Here is a 22,825-nt window from a genome sequence, read left to right as displayed (position 1 = left end):
ACCAAGTAAATATAGTACTAGTTGTGTGCTGCGTCCTGCCAGCATGTTTATAAAAATAAATATAATTCCAATTGACCGTATTATTGTATGGGTTTTCCCACAATTATCGTAATATCGTCCAACGACCAACGGGCAACAATTCATGGAACTCACACATACTACGTACTCTTCTACACAACACACAAGTTTACATTTTACATTATTATTACTTATTGACTTATTACTTATTAGTTATTTGAAATAACTTGATAAATGATAATTTAGTTTTTTCTACATCGACTACACACTACACAGTCCTGAATCAAAAAGGTTACATGTTTTTATGTTTATTGTGGTTTAGTGCGTCTTAACATTAAAATATTTTGTTCGCCGTACTAAATATATACTAATATACGACTATAATACTAGTATAGGTAATATAGGTAGGTACGCACTATAATATTTTTTATTTTGGGAAAATTGTGCAATATTCTCATTTACGTATTTGCAATAATTGCATTTAAAAATTAGTTAAGACTGCGCTTATCATGGATAAAGAAAAAAGAAAAAATAAATTAAAAGGTGGAGCTGAAAAGTTACGAATGAAACGGCGTGCTGAACTAAAAGCTGCAGGGAGTGATCCCAAACAAACAAAAATATCATTTCTTAGACCTCCCCAAAAAGGTAAGTTTATTTAGTTAATTATTAATAAACTAATCAATTAATTTATTATTTTAAATATTTCATCTTTTATATTTATTTAAATAAATGCATAATATAGTAGCCAGTAGGTACCTATAGTAAATAGTTTTTATTTATTATTTATAAAATTATAATAATTTATTATATTTTTTTCAAAATACAGTTAATAAAAGCATGATTTCATCTCCATCTTCAGATTGTAATGAAAAATCAAAAATTATTGAGTTAAAGTCTCAAAATGCACAGATTCCTCAAATTCAAGAATCTTTTTTACCCACGGTTCGTATTTAGTATAAATACATTCAATTACATTTTTTGTTTTAGTAATGTAATTTACCTAATATTTTGTATTTATTTACTAAGAAATCAAAACTAGATAATTTATCAATATCAATTTTACAGGAATGTCATCAGGACACAGATAGTAGAAAATTGGTAGATGATGAAATGGAATCTGTATCCACTGGTAACTTGCCACTACTTGATAACTCATCGGTAGGTACAGTATAATAGTATAAATTAATTTAATATTTTATTTTGTTTCTTAATTTTAAGAAAATTAGTCTTTCAAATTGCTCTTACACTGAACAATTTATGTTGGGAGAACTTAACTTAGGGATTTATTGTTCTGTTTTAGATTACTGACACAGATAATAAGGAATCAAAACTAGATAATTTATCAAAATCAATTTTACAGGAATGTCAGGAAATAGAAAGTAGACAATTGGTAGATGATAAAATGGAATATGTACCCATTGGTAACTTGCCACTTCTTGATAACTCATCGGTACAGTATAATAGTATAAATTAATTTAATATTTTATTTTATTTCTTAATTTTAAGAAAATCAGTCTTTCAAATTGCTCTTACATTGAACAATTTATGTTGGGAGAACTTAACTTAGGAATTTATTGTTCTGTTTTAGATTACTGACACAGATAATGAAATAATTGTTTCAACAGAAATAATTGATATTAATATTTTTAAGAAACCTGAAGATAAAAACCTACACAACTTTTTTAAATCTCATCCTATACAACCGTTTGAAAACATTTTATTCAACCCAAATAAAGTATACTACAGTGTACACAACAATGTTGCATTTAAGAGAGAGTGGTTAAGTTACTGTAAAGAAAATAATACATTGTTTTGTTCTTTCTGTTTGGCTTTTGGAAAAGAAGACAACCGCTTCACAGTAGGATGTTCCGCACTTTCAAGTACTAACCCATATACTCGAATTAAAGAACATGAAAAATCCGTTAGTCATGAAAATAGTAGTGAAGCATTTTTACTTTTTATAAACTCCAATGATATCCGATCAAGACTTGATACTGTCAGACGATTTGAAAATGAAAGAAGAAGATCAGTTTTGCAAAGACTTATTGATACAATCAAATTAATTGGAAAACGTGGACTCAGTTACAGGGGTGCAAAAAATGCAGAGGCTGCTTATACTTTAAATGATTTATCACTAGACCATGGAAATTTCTTAGAAATTATATTATTATTAGCAAATTATGACCCATTGTTAAAAGAACATGTAGACAAGGCAGTTATGCAAAGTCAGAAGTTGTATGAATCCAGAAAAGAAGCTGTACATGCTGGACGTCCTGGTAAATTTGTTACCTTTTTATCAAAAACTACTGCAGATTATGTTATAGATGCAATTAGTGTTTTATTAAAGAAAAACCTTTCAGAAATTATTAAGAAATCTGAATTTTTTAGTGTTCAAATTGATTCAACACAGGATATAAACGTTCATGACCAATTAGCTATTGTTGTTAGATTTGTTACAGATGACGTACAAGAACGTTTAATAGCATTAGTGAACTGTAAATGTGGTACTGGTAAAAATCTATGTGATCTATTATGTAAAGTATTGGAAGATATGAACTTGGATGTTACAAAATGTGTTGGAAGTTCGACTGATGGTGCGAGTAACATGCGTGGACGGTATAATGGTTTTTCAGCATGGCTAAATAAAGTAAGTCCAGACCAAATCCATGTATGGTGTTATGCTCATGTGCTCAATCTGGTAATGATTGATACATCTAACGTTACTTGTGAATGTACTTATTTATTCGGTTTATTAAACTCTATTGCAGTATTCGTTAGAGAATCGTACCTTCGAATGAATAAGTGGGAGGGGAATAGTAAATATAAGTTTATTTCAAATATTGGTGATACACGTTGGTGGTCTAAAGATAGGTGTTTGACAAAAGTTTTTGGATTATATTCATTTCCTAAAGAGGCTTTGTTTGTAGATATTATACAGACTCTTAATGACATTTATTTGAGTGATAAATTTAATCAAGAGATAAGATTTAAAGCTCAAATGTATAGAGATTCACTTCTTAAGTATGAAACTGTATTAACTGCAAATATTTATCTTCAAATATTTTCATCTACAACACCAGTTTCGTTATACCTCCAGAGTAAAGGTATGAATGTTATTCAAGCTTATAATATGATTAAATGTACTTTAAATACTCTTAATTCCCAGTCACGAAAATTTGATACTATACTTGAAGTAACAAATAAATTTATCACATGGGCCAATTCAAAACTAGAAGATTTAAACTTAGAAGTTGCAACTACATTTCCAGTTAAAAGAATTCTGAAAAAGAAAAAGATGTCCGGAGAAAATACAAATGACCAACCTCAAACAGATCCAAAATTAAAATATGAAATAAATGTTTACAATGTAATTTATGATCAAATAATTAGCAGTTTGGAAAAACGATTTAATACTCATGGCAAATTATATGAAGATATATCCTACTTAAATCCACAATATTTCATTAATACTAATTTACCCACTATAGCATTTGAATTTTTAAGTAAAAAAATTCAGAAATTCAAACCTGAAATAACAGCTGGCAGTATTCAAACTGAACTTAAAGATTTTATTTTAAAATGGCCAAGACTGAAAAAAATTGCTTCTGGTTCAAATTTAATGGAAGAACTGAGTGATGAAGAAAATGAAATTTTAATTGAAAGTGATGAAAATACTATATGTACAGAAAAAGGTAAAGGAAATGCTTGTCAAAATTGTATTAGGTGTGTATATGCTGTATTACACAAATACAACTTACATTCTTCAGCTTATTCTCATCTTTATATAGTTTATAAATTTGTATTGACACTTTCTTGTACACAAATTAGGTGCGAAACTACTTTTTCAAAACTTAAATATATTCTTAACCGCTTAAGAAATTGTCTTTCTCAACCAAAATTAGAGACATTTCTTTTAATGTCTGTTGAAAAAGACTTACTTCAAACTATTAATAATGAAGATGTTATTGACTTAATATCTAATAAAAGCCAGGATTTGATGAAGTTGTTGAAATTGTAATAAAAAGTAAATTATAAAGTTTATATATATATATATATAAACCCGATAGAAATATAAAATCTCGGTGGGCCGAAAACTCTCAATCCGGCGCTGATTGTTATAATTTGTATGCATGTGTGTGTGTGTGTGTGAAATAAAGTTAAATTAAATTATAATTATAAATAATATACTTGCCATAAAAAATATTGTTTGCAAGGTAAAACAAATGGTAGCTAAAATCTTTGGTTATATCTTTGTACATTTTAACAAGGTTTGAAATATTTGTTGATTTTTTTGTTGGCCATTTGCACATATAATTACCGTCATTGTAAGTTAACCATATCGATGGTACTACTGAATAATTATTATTTGTATAATGACTATGGTTTTGAATGGACTCAACTGTATTATCATCTTCATTTGTAAAATATCCAATAACCCAAGTCTATATACATAACAAACAAAATATGATATAAATATTATTACATATATAGATTATATATACCGCCTTATGCCCTTATTAATAATAATTCTAATATATAATTAATTATGTATTAAAATTATAATATATAATATTAAAACATACCGTTTATGTACTTATAATAAAATATACTATAAATACAATACGTACTGTAGTAAATACTAATATGGAATTGATACTTACATTTGTAGTTCATATATAATATATAAATACCACATAAGTACAATTTTTTTAGTAAAATATCAAGTACATTTTTTTAATCATCAATATTTTCATGAATAAATTTAGTAGTGTCATATAATGCATTGTAAGTATTGACATATTCAGAGGCGTGCACAGACCTGCATTTCAGGGGGGGGCGGTCCTACAATATCTTTGGGCCCTATCTTAGCAAGACATGTACATAATACATGTTTTAATAAATTATTACGGGCCCATATATATGCTATAAGACTTACATTTTGGGCCCCAATTTTAATGTCAGGGGGTGACCAGAAACACCCTGAACCTGTGTGCACGCCTATGGACAAAATGGTTTTTGTCAAAAAATATTATGCTTATTGAGGAATTTTAATCTCCTATTATCTTTAAACATTTTTGAATAACTTGGATATCGTAAGAGTTAAACGTATAGGTTGATAAATAGAACATTTATTTTTATCCTCTTTTTTAAAAATTGGAATAACAATAATTGATTCTTTAAACGAGCTTGGAAATTCACTTACTTATTTTTACAAATATTGAATATTAAAGATAGAGGGAAAGATATAGAATTAGCTGTAATTTAAAAAAAAATATTTTACCATACAGTAGATTTCTACACTGCACAGGTTAAATACTAAATATATATACCTAGAATATAGATAAATACATGAATAAATCTAACGCTGTCCATGATTAATTGTGTAGGTATTTGTGTTGGAAAGCTATATAAATATCTTTTAAAACAATGTATTTTATATTTTTTTTTTTTTGTGTTTAATACAAAATGAATGGTTTCTAGAACTAAAATTATACAATTACCTAGTATGATGTTAATTATGTAAAATTTCTACTAACATTAATATTATAGTTATCGTTAACAGAGGATTGAAATTGTATTGTATAAGTGGGTCTTTTCTTAGGAAATAGCTATCATATTTGAGATGTTTTCAATGCTTGGTCCTAATAAATAATGCTTTGTTCATAATATATTATAAACTTAGGTACATTAAACACATAGTATTAGTTGTTATGATACCTATATATACTATTATAGCTGGACAGTGGACATAGCAAAAAAGTAAAACCAGTTATTTCTAACAAATAATAATAACATATAGCTAATAAAATACATACCTTTTTAGTGATCATACTTTTGTTGGTGTTGCTTGGTCGTGGAGTCATCCATATTATTATATATTTGCAGCGTATGGTCGCACGATGGGTTGATGATAATATAATATATTACATACAACGGTGTTGCAATAGTGCACACGACAAGAACGCGTAAATAGCAAAATGCAAATAGTGAACAAATAGTGAAATAGCTATAGACTATGGATACGACGGTTATGGACGATTGTAAATTATTTGTAATAACAATAACCATCTTAATACCTATTATAATAATAATCGTTATCGGCTTATCACATGTTCTATAAATAAAATCTGTTATGTTTATTTAAAACGTTTTGGAAACATCAAAATCCTGTTTACATTTTAGTTTTTACTTATTTGTTTTAAAATATTGTTCATATAACGTTTCTATCAGAACTTCCAAAAATGTTTCAAATTTAACAATAATGTATCGATTTTCTGATACAATTAAAATTTAAGTTACTTTGTTACAGTTCTAAATCGATACTAAAGTATTTTTATAAAACGTTTTTTTTTTATACTTTAATACATTGTTCTTGTACCGATTTTATCGGACGTTACAAGAATGTTAATCATTTAACATTTATGTATTGTTGTTTGGCCATAATTCAAAATTAAGTTACTTCCATACAGTTGTAGTAAACCGACGTTTTTAGTATAAAAACGTAGTTCCGCAGTCCAGTGGCCTATGACTATATCATGCCACCGAGTCGGACCACTAATGCCGTTTCCTGATTGGATTAGACACATCACGCCACTTCATAGACGTAGATCATCCGATTCTCCATCACGGCATGTTCCATATAAATATGAGTCCTCATCATAGATTTAATTAGAGTTAGTTAGAGTTAGCTAAGAGTCAGTTAGACCAAGTTAGTGTTGTCACTTGCTCTCCGGTAGCTAAGTACTTGTGCTTACGCTAACGAAAGCCTTTTCATTATTGTTTTATAAGTTAATAAACGTATCAATTGTCTTATTAATTTATTGTTAACTTATATATACCTCAACTCTCCAACCTACGACGGAACGTGCATTCGTCGTAAAAGAAGCGTGCAGTAACTATCACTGGTTACTACACAGTTCTGAAATGGAACTAAAACATTTCGCTTAGAACGTTTTTTTGTTACATTAATACCTATGTTGTTGGAATGTTCTGGAACTCTTTTTGCCTAGTGGGTAGTAATAGTAGTGGGCAGCGCCTGCAATAACAAGAATATTGTAGTACGTCACCTTGATAGTAGGTATATACTAATAGTATATTATATCACTACTCATATGAATAATTATTATTATGTACCATGTAGAAATATTGTTATTCGCGTAAAAATATTGACATAAAACACACCGTTAACATAAACATTAACATTAACATAACGTTGACATAAAACATATGCAAAGCAGGGCGTTTCCGTGGATTAGGATTTTTTATCACATTTAGCGGAAACAACATGTTATATTTTCATAAATATGTAAATTATTATAATGAGATCCATCCACTCTAAATCAAACCTAAATTATGATTATTAATAATACTAATCCCCTGTACGACATTGAGAACTTATATAAATACGAGTAGAGGACCTAGTATTATTTAGAAAGTACCGAGAGTAATTATGTCACATCATATCATTCACCTCAAACTGCTCAGCACAAAGACACACGGAAACATTTTTTTTTAATATTTCAACTTCTCAAAGATCATTGTAAGTATATATCATTAAACATAAAATATAAAATATTTTAAATCTAATTTAATGTTTTTACTTATGCTAGGTATTATTAATATGAATAATAACATAAACGTGTGTTTTGTATACTTTTATTGCCGACAATGTAAATCGTAATGAAGTACATTATATTTCTACTCTAAAGGTAGGTACACACGTAGAGGAAATCCTCAAGGCTTGGACTGCGCAGTCCAAACCTTGAGGATTTCCTCTACGTGTATAGGGTCAGCCTTGAGGCCTATGTCGGCCCGCACAGTCCAAAAAATCCTTTTCGAAATTTCAAAAGGAAAAACTGCGCGGGCCGGACTGTACAGTTAAAAGTTATTCGTGTGGTGGCACACTTGCGGTCTGCCTTGAGGATTAGTGCGATATCATTATTATTACTTTGTTATTAATTATTGTTATCACTTATCATTTGACGTAATTATTTTGTTTGTTTTTTTTATTTTAATACAAGCCTACAAAAGTAGGTACTTTTGTTTTAAAAACTTACTTCTTTTAAACAAACTTTGAAAATGAGCCGCGAATTCACGGAAGAGTTTATAAAGTTATATGAAAGCGAGCCTTGTCTTTGGAATGTAAAGTCAAAAGAATACCATGACAGGAATAAAAAAGATACAGCATATGGGAAACTGGTCAACAAACAACAAGAAATCGAATCAAACGCCACAAAAGACAGTGTAATAAAAAAAATTAACAACCTCAGAAGCGCTTACAGAAAAGAGAACAAAAAAATAAAACAATCCATTAAGTCTGGTGCGTCGGCTGACACTGTATACAAACCAAAATTGTGGTACTTTTCATTGTTGAGGTAACTAAGTCCAATTTTCTTTTACAAAATTAATTAATTAGATATATTTTGCAGATTATTTTACCACTGTTTACAGTCTTGTAAAGTATTCGAATACAAGTATTTGAATACTAGTATTTAAAGACTGATGTATTTCAATGGTATTTTAAATACAATTTTTTTAATATAATTTTTAAGTTTGATATTGCTGTAACTAATACCTATAGTATATCATTTATAGGATACTGATTACTTTCATATTTTACTGAATGTCTGAAAAGATACCTATTAAAATAAATATACTAATATTATGTTTTTGTTAAGTAAAAGTACCTAGGTAATAACAATGTTTAAAATTTAAAAAACACAATAGTAAGTAAGTAGTAACATAATAGGTACCTATATTGATGTACAATATAATATATATATATTATAAAATATAGCATAAAATTAATAAAAAATACTTTTGTACCATTCAAATACTTTGTGAGTATTTGTAAATAACAATAGTATTTTAAAAGTATTTTTAATACTTTTTAATTCTACTTTTTTATTACTAGTATTAGTATCTTAATAAATTTTCAAAAACATTTCTTACAAAAATGACTATTTACCTTTGCGCTTGTAATTTTTTGATTTAGTTTTCTGGGTGACCAAGATACACCAAGAACTTCCCATTCCAGTTTAGAAAACGATTTTGATAATGAAAACAGTATTTTTGGAAACGTAAGTTATAATTTTAATTGAATTGGCATACAATAATGGCATATTTTAAATAGTATAGACTTTATTTGATTAATATTACAATAAGTATTTAGTTAGTACATAAGTTTAATAAAATAATAAAATTTCAAATACAGTCCTGTTGCCAAGGAACTTGACCTTCATTAGCAAAATATTTCATAAAATCCTCACGCAACTCTTTGGCCGATGGAGGTGGGTTTCCTAAATTGCTTCTATTTAATCCATATGTGTGATCGTTTTGTGCTTCATATCCTGTTAAAATTGTGCCTTCACTCGTATTTTCACGGTCAAAGCACTCTGGAGGAGCATACTAACTAGGTACCATTTTTAGTAAAAAGTTATGTAGTACACAGCAAGCCATAACGACGGAATCAATGTGTTCGGGTTTCAAGTTGATTGCTGTATGAAATATTCTGAATCGAGCCACCAAAATTCCGAATGCATTTTCAATAATGCGTCTGGCTCGGGACAAGCGGTAGTTAAATATCTTTCTGTTGACGGAAGTTAATTGAGCTCGTCTAAATGGTTTCATCATGTTTTCTGTCAGAGGGAAAGCATCATCTACAACAAAAACGTAGGGCACATTGATATCAGAGTTTCTGATTCTATCAGGCTGAGGGATGTTTAATAGATTTTTTTCAAGTTTTTTATAAAATATCGTGTTTTTCAGAACTCCACCATCTGAAATTCTTCCATTTGTACCAAAATCACACATTATAAATTGATAGTTGGCGTCAGCTATAGCAAGTAAAACCATACTATGCCTCCCTTTATAATTGTAATAATTAGACCCACTTCCAGCAGGGGGTACAATGGTAATATGTTTTCCATCCATAGCTCCTAGGCAGTGGGGAAAATTCCATTTTGTGTCAAATTCATTTGAAATACCCTTCCATTCTTGGGCCGTTCGAGGAATCTATAATAATATAATAAAAAAAATGTTTAAGTATTTCAATACTAATTGTTTTATTTAACATCAATATATTATTGAATTAGAACGATATGTATTTTTTTATTTTAGGACAGTGATAATGAAGAACAAACGCCCCAGGCTCTTGCAACTTTAAGTGCGGTAAGTGAGGAAAATATATTTCATGATGAAGCACAATCCAGTGATCAGGAACGAACACCACTAAATATTCGTCGAAAAAAACAAAGAGTTGAAGTAGAAAAACAAGAAGCTTTAGCAAATGAAGTGTTGCTGACTGTAAAAGATCATTTTAGAAAACCTGCCATTAAAGAAGATCGTTTTGACATGAGTGGTAGAACTATTGCCATGAAACTACGAGACCTGCCAAAAGATCAAATGCTATTTGCTGACAGGATCATAAATGAGACTTTATTCCTAGCAGAAATGGGTAGCTTAACACTGAACCATAAAGTTTTTAATACGGCAACAGAAATTGCCTACCATTCTCCGATAAGTTCAATAATCACTTCTTCAGGAACTCCCAGCCCAATATTACAACAATCAACAATACAAAATCAGGAATACTACAACTATCAACAAAGCGTACCACAAGATGAACCTCAACCCAAATCAGTTTCAGATTTATTCAGACATTTTAATTCTAGTTTGTGATTTCAATAATTATTTTAGCACTTTTATAAATTATAACAAAATATACAAAAATTAATTAATTATTTTTTTTTACCTTTAAATAATCCTGGTTTAGAACTCGATAGATAGCATTACAAGTTTCTGGGATGATGCAACTAAGAGCCTGTGGGGAAATAATTGTCGAAAACTTCAAGTCTGCGTAACTTCTTCCTGTTGCCAAAAACCTGAGAGTCGCCGTGAGCCTTTCATGGGGTGAAATGGCTCGTCTCATGACCATATCATTTTTTTTGATAAAAGGGGTGACTAATGACAGTAATTTCACGTATGTGTCCTCGTCCATCCTTAAATAATTTTGCCAGTCTTTAGGGCAAATTCTGAGCTCGTTTATCAGGTTGACATGTGAGTATTGTGCTCTTTTTGACAACCATTCCTTCACCCATACACTTCTTTCCCTCTTTTTTACGCGTGTTTTTTTCAAGCAATTAACTGCTACCAAGCAACCAATAGTGGCCATAATATCATCATCTGATTTTTCCATGACGAATAAACGTATACAATAATATGCAACACAATATACGAATTAATAAACTTAATTATATTAAATTATTAAATTAAATTAATATATATTAAATTAATAAACAATAAACTGTTGTAGGGTGAGTAGTATGTACGATGACTAAAAAAAAAAAAAATAAAATATCATCAAAACAAATAAAATCCTCGATTAATTCCCGCGCGTGTGGCTGCGAGGCATTTCCTTGAGGAATGGCATTGAGGATTTGTACTCGAGGATTTCCTCTACGTGTGTACCTACCTTAATGATCGATGGACAGTCCCCACCGATCGTAATGTGATATTTATGCTTACAATTAATATAAATGTGTGTAGTATAAAATATTGTAAATGCTGAATATGCAACAACTTATTTAAAAACATCAACAATTTTATTGTAAACATTGAACAACGGTCTCACAAACTTATAATAATATATCATACCACATCACGACGCTCAACACAAACACACACGGAAAAGTTCAATTTTTTTTTCAAATATTTCAACTTCACAAAATAACAATTGTCGTATACTCCGATTACTCGGACGTAAACCGAAATAAAGTACAACAAAAATAACGTAAAGTACTTTATTTGAACGCGACGTCCAGTAATAATCTAGTCACACGATCACCACCAATGACCCTTTTACCATATCTCTTATATAGGTACTAAACTTACATTGCATACACCTTAACTTATGTAATTATTATTTTAACCCGATTAATAACAAATTTTATTTACATTTCGTACTACTATGGTTTGATTACTATGCTAGCTAAAATATAAAAGTTTATCAACACTTTATTTCACAATTGTTATCTTAACCTATTTAAATGCTTTTTTTTATTATTGCTTAATAATTATGGAAATTCATTAAATCCTAATACAACACAATGTAAGTATATAATATCATTAGTGTATTATTTTTATAAAAAAAAAATAATAATATAGGCAGATAGGTGTACGTTATATATAGAACGATTCAAACGAATACATTAAAAATTGTTTTTAAAGTATAAATTACTGTATGCCTTCAATCGTTTCAAACAATACACGGGATAGAAAAATCAACAGTGTTCTAGAATCTTTAGAATATTATCGTTCTAACCCAGAAATAACCTTTAGATTAGTAGGAGATTATTTATGGTAAAGGATTATGTATTAAATATATTAACCGATCCACTTCGAAATTATACATTAGTTAAACTGTGTATACAAAATGTAGGAACCCAAAAGTGGTGTAGCAGTGCATGTTATCATGATGAATGATCTGGTGGTTTTCGAATTTACAATCCTATATACCAGTTTGTTCGATTTAAATATATATAAGCGTTTAAAGATTATTGATATTATACACGATGTATAGTATGTAATCGGTTTTTAACAAAAGGAGTTTATTTAGAAAGTAACCCATTCCCTGTTAGTATTGACGTCGTACCTGTACCAGTAACATATTCAGCATTTTTTGTTTTAGACATTACGAGTATAAGAAATATATCTCATCATTACAATTTTAACTAACGATAAAACAATTATTTAAGATGTATACACTTTAAAACATTAATTATACATATTGTTATTTAGTATATTGTAAAAACGCTGTCGAAGAATAATAGTAAATATTAAAATCGCTACTATTCTTTTAACGATAAACAATTATACACAGTTTAAAACATGACAAAATAGATAGGTATGATGACAACTTAATTTGTGCGCACAACCACCGCGCGTTCCCTGTCCTCAGTGTAGTTCACCATCTCTCATTGGTTTTTGATAATATAAGTCTTATCACTATTTCTTTATCTATCTAATAAAATATTTAAATATTTTGCAAATTTATATTTAACAAATAACAATATTCAATATCAACGTTTAATATTGTGTAAATACAATTACAAAATAGTTATAAAATATTAAGTCGTACATAGTAATAAAATAAAACAACAGGTAAATACAATTTTGTTTACGTAATTATGTAGTATATATATATATATTGTGTTAATTACAGAACTTAATAAGCTTCTTATTTTTACATGGTTTTTTAGTGTATAATAGAGCAGAATTTAAATTATTTAATCGTATAAATGTTCTTGTTCTTACTAAACACTGTATTACATCTTTCGGTATATTTTGTGAGGATACTTTAGACCATAAAATGTCAGTTAAATATTTCATAACATTAGTTATTTTTGATAAATTATCTTTGTGTAGTTTTTTAAACTCTATTTCCAATGTTTTTACAGTTTCCATTAGTTGTTTAGATGGAATTTTAAGTCCACCTCTAGAAATATGTTCGATCCAAGAAGAATCATCTCCATCTGTATTAATTAAATGTGGGTATTTATTACAAAATTTATTTGTGACATACCCAGCTACATATTTAGCAGCTTCGTACTCAAGTTGGTCAAATGAATTACTAGAATCAACCTGTGGTATAAAATTAAAATTTTTGAAAACTATTCACACAATATTTTAAGATTCTTACTTTAATAAGGAAGCACCTAGCTAATTATCAAGGTTTTAATTTTTAATTTTTATACTTACAAACATTTCAAATTGTTTTAGTAGGTCAAGCCCTTCTGGTTGAATTAGTGTTGTATCTTCTTCTAACTCCAATATGACATCATCAGATTTAGGAATGATTTCAGAGCATTGAATAATTTGGCTAGTTAAACATTCGTTTTCACTTAAGAGGTTTATTTCATTTCCACACTCAGAGTTTGTATTATTGATGAAAATGCAATTGGAATGTTTCCCAAGAATATACCAGCGAAGACTGAAAAGTAGGTATAATATTATAATATTATACTACCTACACAGCTTAACCTAACCCATACCTGTATTTAAAATCAAGCACAGTTAAATTATTACTGGCACTACCACACATTCCTTTCAGATAACTGAATGTATTTTCTACTAGATCCTGATTTAAATTTCTCGTGGTAATATAAGATATTTCTTCATTATAATTTTTTAAATCGTCCCACAACATCATTAATGAATTATTTGATATTAAAATGCCTAAAAAATAATATTAAATATAATATAGTATTAATATTATTATTCCTAAACTTATCAACCTTTTTGAAATGGAAGTAATGTTTCTTTTTTTTTTCCATGTACAGTCATCTTAGAAATGAACTCGTTCATTTCTAAAAGAAGATTTTTTTGGTTTATAATGTCAAGTCCAAAACTTGGTCTTCCATGGTCATATTTGTGTGAAGAATTATGTAAATCGAACCAATCATTAAATAATTGGATCATTTTTGATGCCTAAAAAATAATAAAGTTTGTTTATTTCTAACATTGTCTTGTATACATTTTTAAATTGTTAAATTCACTTCTTTACAATTATAGGTATTAAAATGTCCATTTTGTCCTGCATATGATATGGCTTTAGCAACTGAATTTGAAAAAACGTGTGCTGAAAGTTTCACATTCATCCTGGAAGTTCCCTCAACCAAAAGATGACGTTCACTAAGTTTATGTGCAATTTTATAATCGTTTCCACTATTTATATTAATTAATTCTTGAAGAATATTTTACCAACAAACTTTTCATCAGATAAAATATATCCTCTAAAAAATATTACATTAAAGTCTCATAATATGATTGTATAATTGTTAAATAATGTCTTACTGGTCAATAAAATGATTCCTAGCTAACTTTAACAGATGAGGAACATCTGCAAACACATATACATTTTTGCTTGTTGCAGGATGAGGAAAAGATACATTATTAATGGAGATATTTAAGTCTCTCCATAGACCCATGTTAGTTGCACCCATGTAATTTACTATGGCAATAACATTGTACCCTACGTCATATAACTCCTGTATTATTTTAAGTAACAGTTCTGGTTTCATTGGTACATCATAATCATAAAAAACTGGTTGTTTCCACTTTGCGAAAAGACCTAACATAAATATTGTATTGTATTGTATAAGTATTGTAGTATATATTTATTGTATTATACCTAAAAGTTGAATACTAAAACTTACTTCTTATCATAGCAATTTGTACACATCTATGAGGGCCCAGGAACTGTTCGTTTTTTTTTGTCGTAGCAAATTCTTTTTGATACATATGTTTCATCAAATGATAAAACACATAATTTTTCAAGTTTACTTAATTGTTCGCCTGTTAATTTTATTTTGGCATTTTTTAGCATAACATAAATAATAAGTGTGAAAATAAATATAAATGATGTCATTGTAACTATATTTTGGTTATTATTTTATATACATAAGTTTCCTTCTTTGTAACAATTAAAAATGTTTACCTTTAGCCTTCATCAAATGCAATACATTATATAATATTCCAGGATTTAATTCAAATGTTGATGCCCATTGACGAAGAGTAGATAATCCTATATGATAAAATTTGTAATTATAACCATGTATATTATTCTATCTAACTGCTTAAGGTAAAAGTAAATGATTTGTAACCTGGTAAAGGAAACTTTTTTGTTTCACGTAGAAATCTATATGCCCTAGGACTAATACTTCTTAACGAAATAGCTGATGCTATATCATTAGTTTGCCATTTATACACTTTTTTTAAGGGATGTAGTATAAGATTAATTTGTGTAGGAGTAAATATGTCTGATAATAATTTTTTAAAACGAGTTTCAAATCTATGTTCTTCTTCAAGTAATAAATCTTTCTGTGATTTAGCTAGTTGTTTTAAACTTGAGTTATTTATCATTAGTCTTTCATTTTCATCTTTTAACAATTGTATTTCATTCGTCAATCTAAATTTCATAATAAATTTATATATATTATTTATATGATGAAATTAATATGAATTGATATAAACTAGAATACAAAACAATTCAAAAGTTTCTTAAATAACTCTTTTAATTTTAACAACATCTTATACATAAAGTGTTTCTATTACAACAATTAGCACAGGAAAATGTTAATAAACTAAATAATCTACACATTTAAATTTTTTTTCTATAAAAAAAATCATTCAAAACAATTCAAAAGTTTCTTAAATAACTTTTTTTTATTTAAAACTTCAATCACAGGTATCTAAGGTAGCTCAATGTTAAAATCAAGTTCCTAGTTTAATAGCTATATATTATTTAACTTTTAAGTATAAATATCACTAAAGAAACCAGGAACAAGATTTTTCAAAGAGTAGCTGCAAGCATGAAAAACTTGATCTATTTTGTCATGGCTGAAAGTATGTTTTCCACTAAATTGAATCATCCACCTTTGAGCTTTTTCCAAGTTCTACTTATTAATCATAACCATGACAAATTATGTTTGGTCATGAATATTATAACACAAACAAAAAATTATTAGTTTTAATATATAGACACAGTTAGTTGTAGAGGAGTATACATCTAATTTAAATTAAACCATCAAATACATTACTTATAAATCTGCTCTTCTATTGATTCATTTACTAAAATAAGAGGTTCAACTCCTAAGTCTTCACTAATTGATAGACTTTTTTTGCCATCAAATAATCTTTTACGGCTTACATTGTTGCTAATAAATGTAAAATGTATTAAATTATTTAAGTTTGATAGGTATCGGATAATTAAAATATCTACCTCAATATCAGATTTTCTGGTAAACTATTTGGATCAGGTATAATATTCTCTCTAATGAAAACATAAAGATAAGCAATAACAATTATTTTGTTTATTATTGTGTGAGATACAAAAAATATGTATGCATACATATTTTTTGTTTAATCAAGTCATTTAATTTAAGCCTTACACATAAAATTTTCCTGATGGAGTGGTTATAACTTCAAGTTTATCAGTTACAGGGCTCTCGGAGGGCTCTTTTATCGGAGTAGTACTTCTAATAAAAGGTACATCATAATAATCTATACCATTCAAACTAGAAGAATAATTTCAAATACATTTAGAAAATTGTCACTTTACCCCAAAAAAACAAAAAATATCACCTCAATGGAATCGCATCAGGTTTAAGTTTACATTTATCTGTGCTGTTGTTATTATAATGATATGGAGCGAAATGAAGAGAGCAAATTACAGCTAAAATAAAATTATTGTTTCTCATTAATCTTTAACAATTTTAATCTATATATTATTTGATACATAAAATGATTTAATATATTATATAGGTACTTTTATGAATACAGACCTGATTCAAAATTAATACTACTTTTCTTATATCCACGTTGAGCTTGATCTTGCCACAACTTCCTCATATAAGGATCTTTAGGAAACCTATGTGTGGTTACTGGTCGATTCGTAATTTTAACCACATATTTGCTTTTACTACCAGTCATACAATTATTAAAACTACAAACAGGCATATTTAATTAGTTAATAATTTACACTAATGAGGTAAGATACAACTTAATAACTGTTATAGTATTATACAAAAAATATGTAACAATACCACAATATTGTGATTAATAGAAAAACTATGGATCGTGAAAAATAATAACTGCTTTGGAAGTTACAAATCAAAATCAAACTTAAAATTTACTTGAAAAACAAAAGTAACAAGTAAAGTTATAAATTATAATATTATCATTATGATAACATTGATAATTTGTATTTTCGCGGTAAAATATCACAACCAATGATAGTAGGTGAACTACAGTGGGCGTGGTGCGCGAAAAAGGATATAATGAACACTATTGTCATCATACCTATCTATTTTGTCATGGTTTAAAATAACATTTATTATTATTACTATTATTATTATTTTATTTTATTGTTTCTCCCTTTGTGGACAGACGGGTCTTTAAAGTCCCAGCCAAAAAAAAAATTGTATAAAATTACGTATTAGTGTTTAACAGTTGTTATTACCTGACGGGACTTCTATGTCCCATATTCTACCAGAAAAAAATATCACGGAAGAAAAAATAATCAGTTATCATAGTTAAAACAACGTATGTTTATCACTACTTTTCATAAACACGTTATTACAGTTTTCGGATTTTCAACAAATTTTATTCGCTGTATAATTAAGATAAGCATGCAATTTTTTTTTTTATTTGTAATTAATATACTCCATATTACTTTTTTCTATAACATTAAATGCTCTAGTATAGTTAGGTTGGATATTAAATGCTATAAACTAATCGGGACTTAGAAGTCCCGTTAGGCATTACAGTGACAAGCTGAGAACGAAGAAGATGTGAGATATGCAGCTCAAAACATATAGAGTCCAGACCCTATTCAAAGTGCCTGCATTGTAATGTACATCTGTGCATAAATGACAAAAAAAAACTGTTTTAATGAATATCATGAAATATAAATAAATATCTTAACTTTATAATTGTGTACTCATTTTTTTAAAATTGTAATTGTTTCATTTTTTTTTTTATTTTTTTATAAAAAATCCTTAATTTCGTAATTATTTTTACATTGCTTGTATGTAAAAAAAAATAACTTTGATGACTGACGGGACTTTTAAGTCCAGACCATAGAGGACCGACGGGACTTTAAAGTCCCAGGGTAAATAAGGATGAAGGATGAAAAAAAAACATTTTTTTTTTTTCAAATCCTATCTTAGAAATAGGAAAAATTTTGAAATGGCCAAAAAAATTTTTACTTTTTTAATGTTATTAAGGTGCTGTCCTGAAAGGGTTAAACATATAAAGGAATAAAATAATATCGTATCGTTTACCATTATTATGGTTCGATAAAGCGTTCGTATAAACCAAATCCGATCACGTTCGATGACTGTGATTTATCGTTGAATTACATAAGTATATTGATTATTGAATAAAATATTACCATTTACAGTTTCAAAATAAAAATAATAAAATGAAATCATCTACGTTCATCAAACTACAAATTGAAGAAATGTATGAACAGCGTGAAACAAATTTTACCGTTGCAGACAAAAAAGAAAAGATAAGAATAATAAACCAAAAAATTAAAAAAATAGAAGATCAAAAAAAAAAAAACAACTTAAACTTAACTAAGAAGAATCACAATTTACATTATATAAATCCGAATTAAGTATACGCAATTATTTAAATTCGCTGCACAAACAATTAGAATCTTTGAATATAGACTAAAACTATTCTAAAACTTTGCTATTAGTATTATGTATTAAATTATTATTAATATTAATGTACATTATTATATGATGTTTTAAATAATATAATGAAATTTAATGTAACAAAGTATATTCGTAAAAATTTCGAGGTCAACACGTACCACAACGGTGTATAATTGTACGTGTCGAGAGGTTCGAGTTATGTTCCACAGAAGTGATTGTATGGTACGTACGTTTGGTCTATGTGCGTAGATGGCAATGTTCCAGCGTTGTGGATGAATCGCACCATCGTTGCTGCCCACTTCGCATACTACTATCATGACCCTACAACTCGTTCGTATAATCCGAATCCGATCACGTTCGGTGGTTGTAACATGTCGTTGAATAACATACTTTAATTACATTTCCTGTAATATTCTGATGAAATAATAATTAAATCTTAATCAGTTAGGAATATGAACAAATGTATTATTGTTATTATTTTTAATATAAATTTATTTACAGTTACATAATGAAAAGAAATACAACCACTAAACATAGACGGATGGAATCAGCTGCTGAGGGTGAACTTGTTGAAATTGAACGATTTAAAAACTGTTTGAGAACGTTTATTGTTAAGAAAAAGGAAGAAATAATAGACTACCATGTATTTTTTAGTTATGTTTCTGAAATGTTAATTTCTAGGTTAACACAATCAAGCCAGCAGTCAACAATTAAATTAAATTTACCTGTTGATAGCACGTATGAACAACTATTAACGAATGAAGTACAAGATATGTCATTTAAAACAACAAACGTATTAGCATGTAAATCATCCAATTTTAATAGCTTATTAAACAAAATGTTTAACAAACTATTATCTGAGGAAGAACAGTTTATATCAAAAAAATCAGGCTGGTCACTTAAATCTATAGATTGTATACAATTACGTATTAATAAAGGCAATCCTCTTAAAGGAGGGAGTACATATTTAGATTTATCTAGTCATATTAAAAAAAAAAAAAAACAGTTATAAATGTAAAAAATAACGATAACGAATGTTTCAAGTATTCAATTTTAAGTAAGTACGTACTAAGTAAATTACTAAGTACTAAGTAAGTAATAATCGTTTGAATAAATCTCGGTTTAACAAAAAATATTTTTATGTTAGAAAAAAAAAGTGAGTTTAATTTTAAATGCATCGATTTTCCAACACATATAACTCAGTTAAAAAAAAAATTGAAAAAATAAACAATGTATCAACAGATATTTACAGCTTAGATAATAAAAATATAATTTACCCATTACATATAACCAATATTGAAAAAAAAAATCATTTTGACCTTTTTCTATTAGATTTAGTTACACGAAAAGGAGTCTTCCCTTATGAATATGTTGATAGTTGGAGTAAACTTAATGATTCTTTTTACCTTCAAAGCTTCAATTTTATAGCTCTTTAACCGATGAAAATATTACTGATGACGATTATATACATGCGAAAAATATATGGAACGTGTTTATTATAAAGACATTAGGTGAATATAGCGATCATTATTTAAAAACTGATGTTGCTATACTAGCTGACGTGTTTGAAAATTTAAAAGACTTATTTTTATCTACTCTTGAGCTAGATCCTGCTCATTATATGACTGCTCCAAGATTTGCGTATGACTGTATGCTTAAATATACTAAGATCGAATTAGAAAATTTAAAATGTCCTAACATGCTTTTGTTTATCGAGAAATAAATTCGTGGTGGAATAACTCAATTAACTAAAAGATATGCTAAAGCAAATACACCAAATATTGAAAGATTGAATTATAATTCTAACGAACCGATTACATGGATAACATATCTTGATTTTGTAAACTTATATGGAAAGTCTATGTTGACAGAACTACCTTTTAAAGATTTTGAATGGGTTGATGACTTAAATATAAACGTAACTAAAATTGCTGATAATTTTGAAGTTGGATATACCTATATTAGAAGTTGATATCGACTACCCTAAAAATTTGCATAAAACTCATAATGATTTCCTATTTTTACTGTTAAACGAATGTCCACCAAATTCTAATGTTAAGAAATTGTTAACTACACTATTACCGAAAAAAACTGTATTGTTCATTACAAAAATTTAAAACAAGCGATTTCTCACTGACTTAAACTTGTAAAAATTCAACGAGCTATCCGATTTTCTTAAAAGAAATGGATGGCCATCGTTCATTGAATTATGTACTAAAATGAGAACAGAAGCTAAAAACGAGTTTGAATAAGAATTCTTGAAGCTTTTAATTAATAGTATTTTTGGAAAATGTATGGAGAATATTCGAACAAGAATATCTATAAAACTGGTTTCATTAAAAAAAAAGCTAATAATTAATGGCAAAAACTAATTTTAAAGATAGAACTATATACTATAAGAATTTTATGGCTATTCATCAACATTAGGAAACTATTAAATTCGATAAGGCGACTTATGTAGGATCTGCAATTTTAGACGTTTCGAAAACTTTTATGTATGATTTTCATTTTAATGTAATGAAAAAGAAATATGGTAGAAAAATTAGTTCTTTATATTCGGATACAGATTCCTTGATATATACCATTTAAACAAAAAAATTTTTCGATGATTTAAAAAATGATTTATTGCCATATTTTGACACATCTAATTATCCTAAAGACCATTATTGCTTTAGTGAAATTCATAAAAGCCGACCAGGATTCTTCAAGGACGAACTTAAATTAATAATTCTTAAAGAATTCGTTTCATTGAGACCGAAATTATACTCTTATAAAACCATAGATAATACTGTAGAAAAAAAAGCAAAAGGTGTAAAAAAATATGTAATAAAAAACTATATGAAATTTATTGATTACATAGAGATATTAAATGTTTTTATCAACTATAGACCTATTGAGAAAAAACAATCTCACAGAAACATGTACTTTATTCAATCGAATAAACATGTTGTTCATTCAAAAACAATGAACAAGCTTGCTCTCAGTGCCAATGAAGATAAAAGATATATTATAATGAATGATGGGGTAAATACATTGGTGTATGGTCATTACAAACTCACAAAATAATTTAATAATAAACTTAATGATTCAACAATCAGTATAAACAGCGTTATTTAGCGGTATTATACAACATTCAACAGCTTTATTATTTTCATTGAATAAATTTACCACTAGGAGCGGTATTATACAACAGTATTATTATTTTTCATTGAATAAATTTATCACTAGATAGCTCATTCTGTTAATATCGATTGCGGATATATTAATTTTTTTTTAAATAGACTACGGAGTACTAGGAGAACATGTGAAATAATTAATTTTACTTGATAAAAAATATGTATATTTTTTTTATTATAAAAATGAATCATAAATTTAAAAAAATCTTTATTTTAAAATATCTGATGATGTAATTCATGAAATTTGACTCGAATCAAAACCTAGCCATTTAACAAACATTTTATTCCCAACTTTTTTTATAATACATTCAACAAGGAAGGTGTTTGGAAAATCAGTTAATTTAATTTCCTGCTCGTAAAAACCACCTAAGATTATATTATCTGATTCATCTTTTTTAGTTGATAAGT

At 27.9% G+C, this 22,825-nt stretch overlaps 2 protein-coding genes across 2 annotated transcripts; both read left to right on the top strand.

The window, feature by feature from the left end:
* Window positions 1–527: 527 nt before the first annotated feature.
* Window positions 528–4,036, top strand: LOC126554068 (uncharacterized). The gene is made up of 5 exons (XM_050209180.1): window positions 528–663; window positions 845–960; window positions 1,045–1,176; window positions 1,319–1,468; window positions 1,670–4,036. The coding sequence occupies exons 1-5, from the start codon at window positions 528–530 to the stop codon at window positions 4,034–4,036; spliced, it is 2,901 nt and encodes a 966-aa protein (XP_050065137.1).
* Window positions 4,037–8,097: 4,061 nt separating this feature from the next.
* On the top strand, window positions 8,098–10,698 carry LOC126554067 (uncharacterized). Its single transcript, XM_050209179.1, has 3 exons — window positions 8,098–8,393; window positions 9,014–9,098; window positions 10,138–10,698. The coding sequence occupies exons 1-3, from the start codon at window positions 8,098–8,100 to the stop codon at window positions 10,696–10,698; spliced, it is 942 nt and encodes a 313-aa protein (XP_050065136.1).
* Window positions 10,699–22,825: the final 12,127 nt, after the last annotated feature.

This window comes from Aphis gossypii, unplaced genomic scaffold (assembly GCF_020184175.1).
Source record: "Aphis gossypii isolate Hap1 unplaced genomic scaffold, ASM2018417v2 Contig00423, whole genome shotgun sequence".
Taxonomy (NCBI): domain Eukaryota; kingdom Metazoa; phylum Arthropoda; class Insecta; order Hemiptera; family Aphididae; genus Aphis; species Aphis gossypii.
Note: the sequence above shows the minus strand (reverse complement) of the source record. Positions and strands in the feature narration are given on the sequence as shown.

Coding starts and splice junctions, on each gene's coding strand:
- LOC126554067 (XM_050209179.1), top strand. CDS start 8,098: ATGAGCCGCGAATTCACGGAAGAGTTTATAAAGTTATATGAAAGCGAG. Junction 8,394..9,013: donor TGGTACTTTTCATTGTTGAG/GTAACTAAGTCC, acceptor TTTTTGATTTAG/TTTTCTGGGTGACCAAGATA. Junction 9,099..10,137: donor AAAACAGTATTTTTGGAAAC/GTAAGTTATAAT, acceptor TTTTTATTTTAG/GACAGTGATAATGAAGAACA.
- LOC126554068 (XM_050209180.1), top strand. CDS start 528: ATGGATAAAGAAAAAAGAAAAAATAAATTAAAAGGTGGAGCTGAAAAG. Junction 664..844: donor TCTTAGACCTCCCCAAAAAG/GTAAGTTTATTT, acceptor TTCAAAATACAG/TTAATAAAAGCATGATTTCA. Junction 961..1,044: donor AAGAATCTTTTTTACCCACG/GTTCGTATTTAG, acceptor TTATTTACTAAG/AAATCAAAACTAGATAATTT.